The sequence below is a fragment of the Pteropus medius genome, unplaced genomic scaffold (assembly GCF_902729225.1).
Source record: "Pteropus medius unplaced genomic scaffold, Ma_sr-lr_union100, whole genome shotgun sequence".
In the NCBI taxonomy this organism is placed as follows: domain Eukaryota; kingdom Metazoa; phylum Chordata; class Mammalia; order Chiroptera; family Pteropodidae; genus Pteropus; species Pteropus medius.
The window spans coordinates 339,807-352,597 of record NW_024340699.1 but is presented as its reverse complement, the minus strand read 5'-3'; the positions used below and the strand labels follow the sequence as shown (position 1 = coordinate 352,597).

The window sequence follows — 12,791 nt, the reverse complement described above, 5'->3', positions numbered from 1 at the left end:
TCCTAGCTCCATTCACTCCAAGGGAAGGAAAGAATCATTCTTCTACCCAGTGGCTGTTTCCTGACTCACTTTAGAAATGCCACCTGGGGCACCAGCCTCCCAACTGGGCAAATGGAAGAAGGAATCCTAGAAGGCTGAGCTAATGAAGACCTTTACAAGTAAACCTTGCTATTTATTATTTAGCTCTCACACCTGAGGTCCTCTTCCAGCTTCCCAGCAGCCCTGTGAGGCAGGCCTTGCAAGCATCATTTACTTTTGCTGACAGAGAGGACACTGTGGCTCAGAGGGATTAAAAATGGTTCAAAGCTACCTAGTCAGCCGCAGAGGGAAGATGCAAACCCAGAGCTCTGCCAGCTCCCTGGCACGTCAGAGGAGCAAACAACCCAAGGCAGATGGCTGGAGCCCTTCCACTAAGGGACGGGCTCGGGTTATTTTCCTGCCACCGCCCCCTGTCTCTGGTTCCCCATCACCAACCTGGGGAGCCATACTCATGCCGGGGCAAGCGGCATATCTTGGGCATCACTTCGATCAGTGTTTTCACATACTGGAGAATGGTTCCTTGGAGCTGACAAGAGAGGAGCACAGACGAAATAATCCACCGTTGCCGCATATGTGTGTCTCTGGGCTGAATGCCGGGCTACTGGAGTGTACGGGGCAGGGGGAGGTGGGGTTCTACTGAGACCTGTGGGTAAGTGCTGTGAACTGAATGTGTCCCAAACTTACTTGTGGAACCCCCGCTCCCTAATGTGATGGTATTAGGAGGTGGGGCCTTTGGGAGGTGAGCAGTCATGAGGGTGGAACCCTCACAAATGGGATTAGGGCCCTTATAAAAGATGGGACAGAGGCGCTTTCTCTGCCGTGTGAGGACACAGCGAGAAGGCAGCCGTCCGTGAACTAGGAGGGGGCCCCCACCAGAACCCGACCACGCTGGCACTCTCTCTCGAATTTCCAGCCTCCAGAACTATGAGAAGTAATCATTTGTTGTTTAGGCCACCCAGTCTGTGAGGTATTTGCTATACCAGCCTGGGCTAAGACAGCAAGGCACTCTCCCTGAGAGCAGGCTCTCCCCTCAAAGTGGGGGACAGCCCCTTTGCCCTTTGAAAGGGATGATGGGCCTTTATGAGACGGCAAAGGGAGCTCTCGCGTTACCCCCCAGGGCTTACAGACTTTAAGGAGGGCAGTTTCTAGGCACGGTGTCCTTCCTGGGGTTGGGGAACTTCAATGAGATCCAGACTAAGAGCTAAAATAAAATGGGGCCGGGAGCTGTGGAGACCGAGACACATTATCTAATTTAAGCATGGAAAATACATAGCACATTTAACCCTGTCCAAGGGATAAATCTTTAACCAATTACCACATTTTTCCTGTTTAACTCTGGATTTAGCTTCGTAATCCATAACCATCCATGGCTCTACGAAGAAGCTGCTACCAGGGGACTTAAGTCAGCAGGTGAGTCCTGTTTGCCATGCCTGATACAGTTATACATTATTTTTCTTTTGTTATTTCAAATTTTCAGGAAAATCTTGTTTTAAGTGTTTCAGCCTTGCTTCAGCAGTATGGTGGGGAATTAAATGAAGGTTCAGATGACCATATTTGCGGCGGAGACAATGGTGGTAAAGGGTTACAGAATTCCCTTGAGGCCAGTGCAGTATTAGTAGGAGTGGTTAGTGAGAAATCCCAAGGGGAAGAGGTGTGGTGATTAATCAGAGATGTCTGCAATGGGTATGGGAGGGGAACATGGTAGCACATGGGTCATGAGTTTGTCATATTGTAATAACACTGCACAGGCGGGGAGTACCAGCAGTCATTACTAGGCCCTAAGGGGATTGGTCAGGATTGCTGAGTTCAGTCATCAAGTACAAGGAGTGAGCTCAGGGTCAGAAAACAAGAGGCACAGCCAGAAGTAGTCAGAAGCAGCACAGAAATGTAACAGAGTGACAGGTAACAGGAACCAAGGGATTAAGGCAAAGGATTCTCTGGCGATTCCTATAGAAAGGGCTGTGACTCGATTTCCCAAGCCAGGTAAAAGGTGACAGCAGATCTTGTTCCCCTCAAGCCCACTGGGGTCGTCCCAGGCCGCTGCGAGGCCCTTCCTTACCAAGCTCTTGACTATCTTCAGCAGCTCCTCCATGACCACGGCAATGCCCTGGTAACCCAGGAGTCTGCAGATGGTCTTGAAGTGGGGGGGCCCCACGAAGTTCCTGTAGGAGCTGTAGATGTGGCTGTAGGCGATGTTGAGAGGCTGCAATACAGGAATACAAAGTAAGTGGCTGGGCGCTGACTGGACGCCGGCCTGAGTCCTGGTGGGAGACGTTTCGTCGATAGAAAGGATGGAAACCCGATGTCATCTGCGTGCTCTCACTGGGGATCCCATGACTGTGTCTGAAGATGCTGGCCATGGAGAGAGGTGTGGCCAGTGGCCACAGGATGGAGCAAAGGTCACTAGAAGCAGCAGTGGACCCCCAGCCGAAGAGGGAAAAGCATGTCTGGGTTCATATCTTTTTTATAGAGACTCTTGCTACCTATGAGTGTCCACACACAAACCAGGACTTTTACCCACTGAGCCATGGTGTAGGGGCAAAACGGATGATTTTCTTTCTGTAGAGACATTTTTGGTACTAGAAACTGGCAGAAAGAACCATGTGAAAACTCAATGGCTGATTCAATGTCATCTTCTTCTACTGTCAGTTGCCTCCCTCTCTAGCAGGGTGGGGTCTAGGCCTGGGGGTCGGGAGACCTCTGCTGAGTGTGTGGGAAAACCAGTTTCTTCATCTATAAAAGGAGGGGGTTGGATTAAATCAGTGGTTTCCTAACTTTTCAAGTAGAGTCCAAAAAAGAAAAAAGCCATCACAGGAACTAGTATGTGACGTAGACCAAAGCAGAACTGCCCTGTGTGGGTGCCAGTTGGGGGCTCAGAGCCCTGGCCACTGACTGGCCACCTCCACTGTCCTCAGAACCCTTATGAGACACGATGAAAACAGGATCTTTTTAAGTGTGTCTCAGAATATATGACCAAAATATAGGTCCCTAACTTGGTCTCATTTGGTTGGTGAGACTGCAAAGTTATCGCTGACTTTGTTTCGAAATGCTGCCGCTTACAGAATGTCAGGCTTTGCAAAGCTCTCCACGTGCATTCTCATTTAATCCACACAACGAACATATGGTTGTGGGCAATTCTCAGCCCCATTTCACAGATGAGGGAATTGAGGCTCAGGGTGGTAAGTAGCTTGCTCAAAGCCACACAGGGTAACTGAGCCCTGATCTGCATCCAGGTAGGTCATGTTCCAAAGCCCATGTCCTTAACCTCTACTTACAATGGTGGATCCTGGGAGCTGAATTCTATTATAAACCATAACTGGTTTTAAATAAGGCTTCACTTCAAAGCTTAGTTCTGAGTGTAATTTTCCTACCCAGAATTGTAAAATTCTTGAACACAAACCATGCAAATATCTGAAGACCACATCCAATATTCTATTAAGTGAAATTTTCTATTAGTTGGCTAATTAGAAACCTTACCTGAATTAAATAGGAACTGTAATGACACTTTTGGAGGGCTGCAAAAGTCTCAACTCCCTCTGGAGCCACCAAGGGAAAATTGAATTATGTTCAGTTTAGGTTTCTCGTTAAGTATGAGTTATTCTAAACTTTACAAAGCAAGCATCATAATGATAGCAGCCCCTAATAACAAGGATACACGAAGAATGTAACTGGAGGACCCGCTCAAAGCAAGGATTTGCGAGGAATCAGAACACCCACTCACCCAGCAGGCTGAATAATGGTTTGTTTGGCAAGCTAATGTCCGCACGTGGGGAGGCTCAGAATATGAGGAAGAGCAGTCTCGGCAGTTGGCACCGATGTGCTGTCACATGTCACAGTAAACTCTGCCTGAACCTGGCGCAGGGTTCCCTTATAGTGGTTACTAAAGGTTTCTAAATGTTACGGGGCAGGAATGGCTTGTGCAGGGAAGAAACTATAACTGATTTGGGAGCGTGATGTTCACTGAAGTCAATGTTCGGCAAATCCCCAAGTATGTGAGTTGGATTTAGCCAACCAGGGGCCAGGCCATGTCACTTCCTGTGTGTGCGTAAACCACTCCAGTGTCTTTGGAACAGGAACACCTATCAAACAGGGCGAAGCGAGCGAGGTGCTGAGCGCGCAGAACATTAGGAGGGGATGACTTTCCTTGGAGGGCGCATCTCGGTTCTAGCCCGGGTACCAAAGCCCCGCTCTGTACCCCTGTTTCTCATCTGGGGATGAAGAATAGAGCCAACACTGAGCAAACCATGGTTTACTTCCGGTGGGAGAAGCGATTGACCAGAAAGCGGTGAGAGAACTTTCTAGGTGATGGAAATGCCCTACGTGTGGCTTGGGCTGTTGACTACACGGATGTACACACTGGTCAAAATGCATGAAACTAAGTATGTGTACACTTAACAAGGCTTTCTGCACACCAGGAAGTGGGCACCCACTGGACACTGGGTCTGCTGCTACCTGGATTTTGGACTTCCCATCTCCAGGTAATAAATCAAAGCTGTTTGAGCCACTCATTGACGGTATTCCTGTTATAGCAGCCTGAACTGAGCGCATTTTTTTTACTAGATATGATTATATGTCAATATAAAAGTAAATTAAAAGACCCACTAGACTATATCATAGCCTAATTTACTTCCCAACATTTGTTTTCCAAGATTAAAAAACCCAAAGCTTTACTTTTCTTCTGAAGATGGCTGATGCTCAAGCCTGCAGCGGGAAAAGTGATCTCTGGTCATGCTCAGGGCCCCGAGGGGCATCTGACAGAGTACGCGGGCTGTTGGAACCTCCTTCCACCCCCCACCCATACCAGGCACTCCAGGCCTCCACTCCGAAGCCAGTAAAGCGCTGGGCACTTCTTCACCCCCTCTCAAATATCCCATGAAAGGCATTTCTGAGCAGCAGGGTACTTTCAGATGCATATCCCTGGAGGAGACAGAAAGCAATCAGCTACTTTATTTTTTTCCCTCTGATTCTATGATTTTTTTTTTCTTTTGCTTTGTCTGAGCCTTGAGTTATAAACTGGGGTGGGCACACCTGAGTTCAAATTCCAGGTCCATAAATTTACTAGCTAAATGATCAAATTAGCTAATTACTTAACCTCTCTTGAGCAAATTACTTAACTTCTCTTAGCTTCGGTTTTCCCTAAGGAAAGATAATAATACCAACTCCACGGGGTTGTTGGAGGTTTAAATGAGAACATATAGAAAGCGCCGAGCATGGTGCCTGGCACATCGGATGTAATCACTGCAATAACAGCTATTAATATTACTTTGTTTGATAAGTTGGTAAGCAAAGACTAAGGAAATACAGCTTCTTGGTCAAAATTTCCCCAGTAGACACGATTCTCTGCATGGAGAGACACATGTGGGAGCACACACATGGGGTACAGTTCTACACAAAACAGCGGATATCCCATATGGGGATGTGACAGAGGATATAGCTGAACCAGCTGATGAAATGCACCCAAAATGCAGATTTTGCTCAATATTTACAGCATCATAAAATGGGAGCTGTCCAACAACAGACTGTGCTGGGAGTGCAGGCCTCCGCCGCTGCAAGCATCTGAGAGGAGGTTGAGAAACACAGCATGGGACTGCTAGAAGGAAACCTGCCTGGGGTCGAGGGTTGGAATAGAAGTGATTAATGCTTCCTTCAGAGGTGCACGCGCCACTGTGATCTTCCTGGATGCTCATTCTCATTAGCAGTCTTCTTAACCCTCACTCCCACCCAAGAAGCTTCTGGTATCAAGTTTCCTTCAGCACTTTCCGGCAAACACAAATAAAAATATACATAGGGTTCAGCAGCCCTCCCCAATTCCCCTTCTAGGCAGAAGAGAACAATTCCGGAATTGTTTTACCACACACTAGGGTTTAAAAAGTCCGCCTTATAGACCTACCCAATGCACGTAGGTGGCCTCTTGTTGATGTTTCTCTATCAGTTTTGGAATCTGGTCTAGACCAGAATTTTAGGCCTCAGTTGATGGCCCAAGCACAGGCAGAACCAGCATGAATTGAGCAGAATTCAAATCCTTCTAGATGAACAAGCACCCCTCCCTCTCCCCCTGCCCCAATACACCACACCCATGCAGGAGAAAACACACACACATGCTGAAAAGCACACACCCCCGAGGGCACCCATCTACCTGCTGGCTCAGTAGGAGGCTGGGCCCTATTGAGAAAATGTGGGAATATGGGAGCCTGGGCATTTTCTGAGGTCAGGCAAAGAAAAACAGGAATGTAACATGACTTGAGACATTAGAAACATGCTATAAATTTCTCACACACTGAAATAGTCCTGCTAACTGACTCAAATACAACCCAGGGGCCTGCCTTAGAAACCAAGTACATTTAAAATGGCTCACTCAAAACTGAGCTAAACAAGCTTGCACAATCCATAATGCACAAAAAAGATGATTTTATGAGATCTCAAGAAATAAACATTCTTGATTCAGGAATAAGAGCCTTATTATTAATGTGTGACATAGATGTGCATTTTTTGAAAAAGGCAAAATAATATTTTGGGAGAAAAAATATGGTGACTTTGATCTGGCAGATCTTGGGCACTGCAATATTATCTGTATATAGACTTTTTAAAAAATTGTGATAAAATACACATAACATAAAAGCTACCATTTAAACCATTTTTAAGTGTTGTGTATGGGCTATTAGTCATAAGGCCTCTATCTTTTACCAGATGGTCAGCACAGGCCAGCCATTCCAAACAATGAGACGTATTTATTTGGCAAACTGAATTTGCAAGCAATTTGCATCTCTGCTTTCTGGAATCACAACTGCTGTTTTCAGAGATCCCAAGAGGAATTAAAACTGTTTCTAATTTCCTGTTTTAGTTACAATTTCTCTAATTTTCCAGAGCAATGTGAATACCATCAGCCCCACCAACACAAATCCGGCTCTCCAATTCAGGTCCAAGAGGGAGCTGCAGCTTAACGCTCTGAAACCACAGGTGAACTAATAAAACAGCAGTATCAGGAAAGATCACAGGCTAAGATAGGCTAAAGGACTGATAATTCCTGAGTTACAGGTTCAAATCCATTGCTAGGGAGTGGAAAAAACTGCTGATGTGTCTGTCCATCCCTTTGTGACATCTGGCGAGCTTGAGGGCTGGGTCTCGATCATCTGGGTTTCTTCTTAGTCTTCTCAGCTCAGAGGCTGAAAGATTCAAGGCAGCTGTTGTGGAGCCCTCAAGAAATGATGCTCTTCCTTTCTTGTCTTATGAATTAAGTCCTTCGGAGAAGGCAAGAGGGAGAACAGGAACCAAAACTTCCTGTTCAGAGATACCCTATCCACACTGTAGTACTTAGGGATGTCGAAGTTCTGAAGGAAACCAATGTCGTCACTTTTAAAATAACCTAATAATAAAGATGATACACAAGTGTATAATGCTTCTCTGTTGATGAACTTTTTTCACGTAATGATTCCTTCATAACTGCCCAGGGACAATCCTTTTCTGTAGCCGATGTAACAAATGGCCACAAACCTGGTGGCTTACAACAACGGAAACTTATTCTCTCATAGTTCTGAAGCCACAGATAATTTTGTGAGATCTCAAGAAATCAGTATCACTGGGCCAAGATCAGGTCAGCAGGGCCATACTCCTTCCAGGGGCTCAAGGGGAGAATGTGTCCCTTGCGTCTTTCAGCTTCTGGTGGCAGCCAGCATTCCTTGGGTTGTGGTTGCCTCCCTCCCATCTTCAAATGTCTCTGCTGAAGTCTGGTCTTTTCCTCTGTATGTGAGTAACCTCCTCGGCCTCCTCTTATTAAGGACATTTGTGATGGCATTTAGGACCCACCCTGATAATCCAGGACAATCTTCCTATTTTAAGATCCTTCACTTAGTCACCTCTGCAAAGCCCTTTTTCCAAATTGAGTAACATTTCCAGTTTCCAGGATCAGGACCTAGCACCTTTGGGGGCCATTATCGGCCTACCGCACCAGGTAAGGCAGGGACAATCATCCCCATTTGGCAGAGGAGGAATCTAAGTACAGTGACTTCCCTGAGGTGAAATACAGGATGATATCTTGCCGTATGTACCAACTACCAAAATAACAGAATTCTCCAGACTGGGGGGAGGACCCTTCAGATACGAGAACAGGGATGTCAGCAGAGATGTCAGCGGTGAAGTGGAGGGCACTGCTGGTGCTGTTGCCGGCAGGGCTGAGGCAGACTCCCCTAGCCAGGCCACTGGGGAAGAGCTGGCGCCCAGGTATAGACCCGGCTGGGATGTATCCAGCTTGCTACAGCAAAGCACCTAAGGACCATGACTTAGAGGGAAGGTATCGTAGGAGTTTGATGAATTTCCCTGAGGTCAAATCACAGCTTAGATGGGTTCATCATTTAGCTAGTGGTGACCACGCCAACAATTTCTAAAGACTGAAAATTTACTGGGAAATTATCGGTACAACTGAAAGAATGATTCGTGCCACAATCTATATTGCTTGGAAGGCAGTTGCATGATAGACTCTATGTAATTTACTTTACTTAGAGAATGTATTTTTAAAGTTTTGACTTCTGTACTAATTTTGATTCCCGAACTAGCTGTTAAAGGTTTTCTACATTTCACATCACGCCTTACCTGATGTGACAGAGCTCTTAGGCAGGTGTATCTGGACTCCAGACTCCTGACTCCAGAACATAAAACATGTATTGACAGAATTTCTCCAAATGCGTTTGATGTTTTCACTGCTTCGGTAAGCTACATTAAGATGGCTGGGTTCCCTCTGAGGTCTTTTAGTTCCTTGCCTGTTCCCATCACTCTAGAACCCACTACGCTGTGAAGCCCTGTCTCGACCTCTCAGGAGAAGAGAGCCACGAGGCAGAGCTCGTGTTCAGTACTGCTGGCTGCAGAAGGGGAGAAGCTGAGTGGCAGTGCATCGAAGAGACCTGCTTGGAGCTCTGGCTCCGGGGACCCACACACCTAGGCTTAGGGAGCTGCTCTGCCGCAGCCTCACTATGTTAATAACCCCTCTGAGCCTCAGCTTCCCACCTTTGTGCAATGACGATAAGAGGGCCTACCTCGAAGAGCTGTTGCAAGGGTAAAATGAGGAAACACATGTAAAATGCACCAAAATGTTCTCAATGGTGATTTCTGAGTTGTAAGGTTTGACTACTGTCTTTGAGCTTTTCTGTATTCTTTCATTTGTATACAAAAAGCCTATACATTGTTTTAAAAAAAGGAAGAATCATATATGGGTGCCAACCTTGTCCATTACAGCCTCTGGACGAGGCTATGACCAACTCAGGAAATGGTTCTGACCCACTGACCTTTTCTTCTTAATAGTCACAGCTGCTATTCCTGCAGAGATGGCCTCATCTCATTGCCCTGGCGCTACAGCGCAGGTATTACTGATATCTGCCTTTTACGGAAGAGTTAACCAATCGAGAAGAGTGAGGGAATTTGTCCAAGGCCACACAGGCAGGATGTGAACCCAGCCTGGGGTTTCGGGGCCTGCACTCTGAACCCTGGGTGCCCATCGGCTTTGGGACCGAGGGGAGCCCTCACTCTGTCCCTTTGCTGATGTCCTCTGGCAGTCTTTTACTCCTGGTGCAAACCAGCCAGGCACCACCCGGCCTGACAGCTACAACTTGGACACACTGCAGAGGGGCCTCCTGGAAGGTACAGAGAGAGCGAGCTTGGATGGGGTGTGATCTCCCAAGGCGAGTGTCCCCGGATGATTGATCGCATTCGCCGAGCACTGCGCTGGATCTTTCTGGGCGCTGCTGGTGATGGCGATGGTCCAGAGCAGTGGGACAAGCCCTGGCAGGGACCTGCTCTCCACTCCTGGCTCTGCCGCTAGTCAGGGGCCCGGCCTGAGGAATGCTGTCCCTTCTCTCAGGATCTGTGAAGCCAGAGCACGTCTAGGCATCACATTCTCTGAGTGTCTCAAGTTCTCACATAAAAAGCTCAGTGTCAAAAATGGCATCCGGGGGCATGAAAAATAGATTCCCATTTTCCATGGCAAAGGCTTGACTTCTATCTCATCACTCCACAGGCTCCCTAACTCTGGTATTTTTATTTTCCTCGAAATAACATTTTCAAAAGGCACCAGCGAATGATCGCACTGGCCTTCCTGTGCAGAGGATGCTTTCATGCTCTGCAGGAAGTCATCATTAGCTCGCATCACCGGAGACTTCAGACAGGTCCTGGGAAGACGAAATGCCACGGGAAAGCCACATCTAATCAAGGGACCGGACATCCCGACTCACAGAGACCCTTGGCCAGACAGGGTCTGTGACTCCCCAGGCAACTCTTCGTGACTCTTCGATTATTGCTAATATGAATCACAGGGAGGCCTCCAGGGGCTCACTTGGATACTTTGGCCAAGAACCAAGAAGAAAAAAAAGCTGACTAAAAAAAAAAACATGTTTTGTGTAAAATAACTCAGGTCTGAATCTATCTGAACTAGGGCTGTTGTAATAAATTACCTCAAACTTGGTGGTTTAAGATGACAGGACCTCATCCTCTATTTCAAACATGCCCTGTGATATCTCCAACAGAATGGGAGCAATGTATTCTTTTAAGGTCAAAGGGAACAGGAAGGGCGAAAGCTCAGAGGCCAAGACACCTTTGTGGGAGAGAGAAATGGGCAAGGAAGCAAAGTCGGGATTCTTGAAAGAAAAGAAACTTGGGGGATCATCCAGCCTGGGAACAGTAAACAGTTTCTATTTCTGGTGTCAACTCTAACTGATCGATTGATAAGCAGTTTTTTGGGATGCTCGTATTGAGAAGGACTCTGAGGTTGTGTTTCTGAGGCCAACGAAGAGTGCTGTATTAGTTTCCTGTGGCTGCTATAACAAATTACCACAAATGTGGTGGCTTAAAACAATAGAAATTTAATCTCTCACAATCACGGAGGCCAGAAGCTTGAAATCAAGGTACGGGCAGGGCCGCACTCCCTCCAAAGGCTCTAGGGGAGAACCATTCCTTGCATCCTCCAGGTCCTGGTGCCCCTAGCATTCCTTGGTTTATGGTGGCATCACTCCCATCTCTGCCTGTCTTCACGTGGCTTCTCCCTTTGTGTCTCTCTGTGGGTATAGCTCCCTCTTCTTTCTCTTATAAAGGTATCAGCCATTGGACTGAGTGCTCCTTCTAAATCCAGCATAAGATCGTTTTGAGATCCTTAACTAGTTAATTCTACAAAGACCCTATTTCCAAATGAGGTCACATTCTGAGGTTCTGGGTAGACCTGAACTTTGGGGGGATACTCAAAACATCCTAGTACAAGTACCATGATGGTTTAGCAAGCCTAACGCGGGTTCAGGAATGGACAGGGGTAGTACCCGTCTCTTCTGTCTGCCACCTGATCTAGCCCAAGCCCACAGCTTTACGGATGATGATGGAATCAAGACCTGGAGAATAAAAGAGTCTTGACCAATATCATATACCTGGTAATGCCACAGGAGACAGGGATAAAGAAAGAAGAGAATATAGAGGTGGGGTAGGAGGCGGGGGGGTGGGAGGGGATAGAGATGAAATTACTGTTCTCATTGTGGGATAACTGAGAAAGGCATCTTTACATTTGAAACCATTGTCCAAAGAGAGTCTAGACGGGGCAAAAAATAATAACAATAATTAGCCAATTAGAGAGAAAATTTAGGAGCCCGGGAAGAATCAGTACCACTCTGAGGATCAGTCTGCAGCAGACTGTCAGCCTTTTTTCCCCCCAAATAAACGAGAGCTCCTCTCACTGGGCAAAAGCCTTTCCAGGCTGGTCCCTGAAAGCATCGTGAGTACAGATGCCTGCTGGTTGCCATGGTGAATGATGCTGATCTGAAGAAATGAATAATGTGAGCATTGGGGGCGACAGCTGGATTACTCAGACGGTGGCAAGAGAGACATCAAGGAGAGCCCGGAGCAGAGGAGGGAAGACACCATTCTCTCAGCTTGCATCCACTCTGCCTCCGAAGGCTACGCTCTCCAACCGAATCCTCCGCAAGCATCAGGTAAGGGACATAAATGGCTCTTCTTGGACATGGAAATGGCTTTTCTTTTCACACTCTGCTTGGAGGAGGGCCAGTAATATGCATAGCTACAAATAGGGGGAATTTCAAAATAGAAGCAGAGGAAGAAATATAAATACGGGAAACTGATTTGGTCCTAAAAGCTGAGGATGCTGCTAATGTCTTGACAGAAAGCTCTTAAAAATATCTGCTGCTGGGAACTCAGTCCATAAAGGCGGCCAGTAGCAGATGTGAGGCAAACAGGAGAAAAGATTCATGACAAGTAACGGGATTCGCGATCACTCCCGATGGAAGGGTTATACGAAAGCCGTTGCCTCTATATCATTAGTAATGAATTAAGCTCTTTTCACTGTGGTGGGAAGTGTATTTATAGGGATGTGTGGGGTCGTGGGGTGGAGTGGATGGGTATGTATAAGGAGACAAACATTTTAGTATCCTTCGCAATGACTTCCCTTGGAGGAATCTGAGCACACCTGTCTCGTCCCCTTGCATTCCCCATTTTTCTGAGAGAAAATTTCCAGCTTAAGAGAAAGGAACTGTTCCCCTTCTTGAGCATTTGAGTTCCTTAGAGAAGAAAATCAAGGACTGAAAAATCACTCAGTGCCATACGTCTCTCTGCAGCTCACCCTCTTGGTCTAGGCATACGAGCATGAAAACAGAGGTTGGAGGGAAACAGGGAGGAGAGAGAGCAGCTTGAAATAGTCGTCGGTTTGGCTTAATATCCAATTCTGGTTAAAATCTGATCGACTACTTCTCACTGTGTCATTGCAATCTAAAACA

The 12,791-nt window shown here is 46.8% G+C and overlaps 1 protein-coding gene across 3 annotated transcripts in view; it reads right to left on the bottom strand.

Moving 5' to 3' along the window:
* The window catches only part of CYFIP2 (cytoplasmic FMR1 interacting protein 2), a 112,933-nt gene that overhangs the window by 32,694 nt on the left and 67,448 nt on the right, over positions 1 to 12,791 (bottom strand). For all 3 annotated transcript variants that reach the window (XM_039876528.1, XM_039876529.1, XM_039876530.1), the window contains exons 24-25: positions 2,099 to 2,242; positions 475 to 565 (exon numbers count right to left, since the gene is read on the bottom strand). In XM_039876528.1, the coding sequence (XP_039732462.1) occupies positions 475 to 565; positions 2,099 to 2,242 (235 nt within the window). The remainder of the gene's footprint in view (positions 1 to 474; positions 566 to 2,098; positions 2,243 to 12,791) is intronic.